General features: G+C 52.1%; 1 protein-coding gene across 1 annotated transcript; it reads right to left on the bottom strand.

Moving 5' to 3' along the window:
- Positions 1–89: 89 nt before the first annotated feature.
- On the bottom strand, positions 90–3,615 carry LOC130584998 (complement decay-accelerating factor-like). Its single transcript, XM_057385303.1, has 2 exons — positions 3,240–3,615; positions 90–377 (listed from the first exon to the last, which is right to left on the bottom strand). The coding sequence occupies exons 1-2, from the start codon at positions 3,298–3,300 to the stop codon at positions 139–141; spliced, it is 300 nt and encodes a 99-aa protein (XP_057241286.1). The 5' UTR covers positions 3,301–3,615; the 3' UTR covers positions 90–138.
- Between the last annotated feature and the right edge of the window lie 2,519 nt (positions 3,616–6,134).

Below are 6,134 nucleotides of genomic sequence, written 5' to 3'. Positions count from 1 at the left end.
TTTTTATAACACACAAGTGCCAGCGAGTGGCTCTGACAGCCTCGGTGGAGTAGGAAAAAGTGGCCAAAACCACTTCATCCTGTGTCGCTGGGGATGAGGAAAGCCCTGGGGCAGCGGTTGCCAAAGCAGCGAGCGTTTTCACAAGCAGCCCGCAGCCTCCCGGTGCCGGGAAGGGAAACACTCACGGCCGCAGAACTCGGGCAGGGCGGACCAGCGGGAGTTTTTCAGGCACTGCACGGTGTCGGGGAGGAAGGGCAGCTTGGTGTAACCCGGGACACAGCTGTAGGTCACTTTGGAGCCCGCCGCGAAGCTCTGCTGGTGTTTGACATCCTCCGGGGGCTCGGCGTGGCTGATCTCCGGCAGCGGCCCGCAGTCCCCTGCGGGAAAACGAGCGGGGATTTAATGGGGCGGCTTCTGTAGGGCAGGGCAGGGCACGGGGGGACAGGCGGGACACGGAGAGGCGACATGGAGAGGGGACACGGAGAGGGGACAGGGAACGGGATATGGAGAGGGGACAGGGAACGGGACATGGAGAGGGGATGGAGCGGGACACGGAGAGGGACACGGAGAGGGACACGGAGAGGGACATGGAGAGGGACATGGATAGGGGACAGGGAACGAGACATGGAGAGGGGACAGGGAACGGGACATGGAGAGGGGACACGGAGAGGGGACATGGAGAGGGACACGGAGAGGGGACAGGGAACGGGACATGGAGAGGGGACACGGAGAGGGACATGGAGAGGGGATGGAGCGGGACACCAGAGGGGACACGGAGAGGGACACGGAGTGGGGACACGGAGAGGGACACGGAGTGGGGACACGGAACGGGACATGGAGAGGGGACAGGGAGAGTGGACACAGAGCTTACAGGGAGAAAGGGATAGGGGACACAGAGACACACGGGATACATGGAAATAGCACACAAACACACATGGAGAACACACAGGGATAGGGACAGGGGACACACAGACACACATGAGGTACGTGAGAACAGAGCACAGATACACATGGAGCACAGGGAGCGCACAGACACCCACGAGAAACACATACATGAGAAACACACACATGAGAAACACACATATGAACAGGAAAACACACACACGGGTCGCATTCNGGAGAGGGGACACGGAGAGGGACAGGGAACGGGACATGAAGAGGGACACGTAGAGGGGACACGGAGCTTACAGGGAGACAGGGATAGGGGACACAGAGACACATACGGGATACATGGAAATAGCACACAAACACACATGGAGAACACACAGAGACAGGGATAGAGGACACACAGACACACATGAGGTACATGGGAACAGAGCACAGATACACACGGAGCACAGGGAGCGCACAGACACCCACGAGAAACACACACATGAGAAACACACACATGAGAAACACACACATGAGAAACACACACATGAACAGGAAAACACACACACGGGTCGCATTCACACGGATAACACACAGAGCACACACAGAGCACACACTCACACAAGGATGGCACACATTGACATGGGATGACACAGATAACACACGGAACACACGCTCACATGGATAACACACTGAACACACACATTCACACATGGATAACACACATTGACACGAATAACACACGGAACACACACATTCCCACAGGGATAACACACATTCACACAGGGATAACACACGGAACACACATTCACACATGGATAGCACACATTGACACGGATAACACACGGAACACACACATTCACACAGGGATAACACACTGAACACACACATTCACACATGGATAGCACACATTGACACGGATAACACACGGAACACACACATTCCCACAGGGATAACACACATTCACACAGGGATAACACACGGAACACACACATCACACAGGGATAACACACATTGACACGGATAACACACGGAACACGCACTCCCACGGATAACACACGGAACACACACATTCACACAGGGATAACACACATTGACACGGATAACACACGGAACACACACATTCACACAGGGATAACACACTGAACACACACATTCATACAGGGATAACACACATTGACACGGATAACACACGGAACACACGCTCACATGGATAACACACGGAACACACACATTCACACAGGGATAACACATATTGACATGGATAACACACGGAGAACACACATTCACGCAGGGATAACACACATTGACACGAATAACACACGAATAACACACGAATAACACACGGAACACACACATTCACACAGGGATAACACANTGCTCACATGGATAACGCACTGAACACACACATTCACACAGGGATAACACACGTTGACATGGATAACACACTGAACACATGCTCACATGGATAACACACAGAACACACACATTCACACAGGGATAACACACATTCACACAGCGATAACACACGGAACACACATTCACACAGGGATAACACACATTCACACAGGGATAACACACATTGACACGAATAACACACTGAACACACACATTCACACAGGGATAACAAACATTGACACGAACAACACACTGAACACACACTCACATTGATAACACACGGAACACACACATTCACGCAGGGATAACACACATTGACACGAATAACACATGGAACACACACATTCACACAGGGATAACACACATTCACACAGGGATAACACACTGAACACACACTCACATGGATGACACACATTGACACGGATAACACACGGAACGCACACATTCACACAGGGATAACACACATTGACACGAATAACACATGGAACACACACACATTCACACAGGGATAACACACGGAACAAACACATGCACACAGGAATAACACACATTGACACGGATAACACACGGAACACAGGGAACACGGATAACACACGGAACACACACATGCACACAGGGATAACACACGGAACACACACATGCACACAGGGATAACACACATTCACACAGGGATAACACACATTGACACGAATAACACACGGAACACACTCATTCACACAGGGGTAACACATTGACATGAATAACACACGGAGCACACACATTCACACAGGGATAACACACGGAGCACACACATTCACACAGCGATAACACACATTCACACAGGGATATCACACATTGACACAGATAACACACAGAACACACTCTCGCACACCCAAACGCGCTCCGGCGGACGCGGGGAGCACTCCCTCCCGCACGCACGGAACACCCCAGAGCCGGGCTCCCCGCACACCCCATCCCTCCGCAGGGCTCACCCCACGCCGCGGGCAGCAGCAGCAGCAGCAGCAGGAGCGAGCAGAGGCTGCCGGAGCCCATCGCGGGTCACTGCCCGGCAGCAGAGCCACTCCCGCGGCCGGCTCAGCTCCGGGAAATGTCTGACGAAAGTGTGGGGAGTGGGACTGGGTGGGGAAAGAGCGGACACCCCCAGTCACGCCCGGCATCCCAAGGATCCCGCTGCCTCCGCCTCTCCTCCAGAGCTGCCAAATCCGCACGGGAAAAGCCGCAAACCAAAAAGGGCAGGGAGGGGAATGTGTCCTGCCACCCCGAGGAAAGGGCAGCCCGCAGCAGCCGACCTGCACCTTCCTGCTTCCTTTCGTTATCCAGAAAACAGTGGTGTTTCCACCGAGAAGCTCAAATCTCTTTGATTTTACTTTTTCTTTTTTTCATTTCTACTTTATTTTCCTTTCCAATACAATTCAAGCTCCAAGCAGATTTAACAAAAGCATTTACAAGGAGACCCAGAGGAGTTTTCCCAAAGGAGGAATCCAGCACCCTGGATAACACATTCCTTTAAAATACAGATAAATTACACAGAAATAACCTTGGCCGCCTTTTTATAATGCCTCAATGAGCATGGTGGCTGCATAATAGAAAACACGCAAAAGGAGAAAAAAAAAAAACCACGCTTTAAATTATGTGCAGTTGTCCTGAATTAGTTTAAGGCAGCGACTTTGGCATAGGGCAGCATGATGGTGACAAGTGTTTGGCAAAGACTCGGGGCGATGCTGAGCCCACCACAGAGCCCAGAGCTCGGCCAAATCCCCTTCCTAACAGGCTGAACACCTGAGCCCGGCTTTTCTYCCTCTTGAGGAGCCAACAGGAGCCGTCTGTCCCACCCTCCCGGCCGCCAGCTCAGCGCTGTCCCTCTGGTGCCACATTCTCTGCCCGTTTTGTCGCCGGAGCTGCGGCTCCTCCCCGATAGCAGCTGAACCCCCCCGATAGCAGCGCTGTGCCTGCCCTTATCGGGGCCCCACATCCCTCCCTGAACCGCAGGGATCGGGCAGGGAGCAGGAATGGGGCCCCACATCCCTCCCCGAGCCGCAGGGATGGGACCGGGCACGGGCAGGGAGCAGGAATGGGGCGGCGGGACGCGTCCGGCAAAAGCTGTCACCAAAAAAAACAGCGCCCGAGCTGCTGGAGCTGCTCCAGGCTCCCCAGAGCCGCTCAGCCTCAGCTCCCCGAACCTTCTGGAACCGAGCCTGGGATCTGCCGGGGCTGAGCCACTTCACGGGGGCTGCAGGGCTCAGACCCGGGCAGGATAAATGGGATTAAGGGAGGTGTAACTCCAGCTCCTTTTCCATTCCGTTTACCAGGAACACATTCCCACACATTCCCGCATGGATTTGCTCTCCTTCTTTACTATGCTTTTTTTTAACTTGCCTTGGATGGCATTTAGAAAATAAATATTCAGAGCACTGATAAAGAACTGACGAAACATCGAATCCAATCTTTGCTAGGATATACCTAAAAGCTGATATTCCCGAAAAAGAGAATAAAATACGACAAAGGAACATCAGGAAGTTGAATTCACAGACTACCCTTTATAAACAATTACCACTTATTATTAAATATAAATAAAAAGCCAGAAAGGCTTTGGGATTTTAGGTCTGTACGGGACAAAGATGGGGGAAGCAGCCAGAAGAATGAACGCAGCTTTTCCATTCCCTCTGCTGCAGGGTGAGAGCACCGGGGAGGGTTTTTAGGATTTGTTTCCGTGTCTCTGTGTGCTCCCAGCATGGCTGAGCTGCTTCCCTCCCTCTGGAAAGCAGAAGTGGCTTCTTTTCGTCATGAGATTAGAGATGCCCGCCCCACGGGTGGCTTTATCTTCCTGTAGTAGAAATAAAAACTGCGAGGAACCTTGGGCTGAGATGAAAACGAGCTTTTGCTAAAGGAAGGGCTTAAACCACTCGAGATACAATGATCAAAAAATGTAATATCCCAAGTACTGTGATTTCCTGAAAGCAATGAGCTCAGAACCYTGCAGGACAGGGCAGTGGTTTAATGCTGGTGGCATTTCCAGCCCCACCAGCAACTGGACCCACCCTGGATCAGCTGCAGCCGGGAATTCCGGGGGAGTTGASGGAGGATGAGGCTGTGTTTATTTTGGGTTTGTTGTGGTGTTGCCAGTGAGCAGAAAACCCGCGGGCCTGGAAACCCAGCATAGGCTGGGTGTGAATGAACCCGGCTCGGGAGAAAGCTCTGCCCCAGGGCTGGGGGTTTTTGGGACAAGGCAGCCTCAGGAACACCGGTGGGACCTGCAGGGATCACAGCAGAGCGGGGATGATGGAAAACAATCGCTGAAAGGAAAACTCGGRTGGGAGGAGCAAATATGGAAACCGGCCAATGCTTGCAGGAGAGATTTTTAATCGATGTATTGGACTGCTAAATTGCTAACAAATTATCTTTAATAGGTRGGATAGGCCTGGTTTGGGTCATCCTTTATCTTAAAGCAAAGTGTAAGAGCCCTAATAAGTGTGACCATTGCATGGGGCACTTTTGGAACAGATCAGGAAMGGTGAAAAATTTTCTGGTTTTGACCCAAGAGACAAAACTCAGGSATGGGCAAACTCAGCTTGACCCTGGCACCACAGAAACGCTTCTCACCATCCCCCAGATGGGCACTGAGACCCTCCCGTGGGTGATTTATCTTCTCTACTCACAAGAACACACTCACAGCTCCACAGAGACAACACTCACCCTTTTTTCATGGATAAAATAACCCTTTGCAGCGGGTGGGGAATCTGGAGGAGCAGCATTTCCACCATGTCCAGCTCCTCCTGGCTGCCCACGATGTTCCTGTGTGGGACAAGGTTGGCATCAGCACCTCGGAGCAAGGGCAGGAGCCCTGGCACAGGCACAAAGTTATCTCT

This window comes from Malurus melanocephalus, unplaced genomic scaffold (genome assembly GCF_030028575.1).
Source record: "Malurus melanocephalus ecotype Western Australia unplaced genomic scaffold, MMel_1.1 scaffold_808, whole genome shotgun sequence".
Lineage (NCBI taxonomy): Eukaryota > Metazoa > Chordata > Aves > Passeriformes > Maluridae > Malurus > Malurus melanocephalus.
The sequence above is the reverse complement of the archived record's forward strand: the minus strand, read 5'-3'. Positions and strand labels throughout refer to the sequence as shown.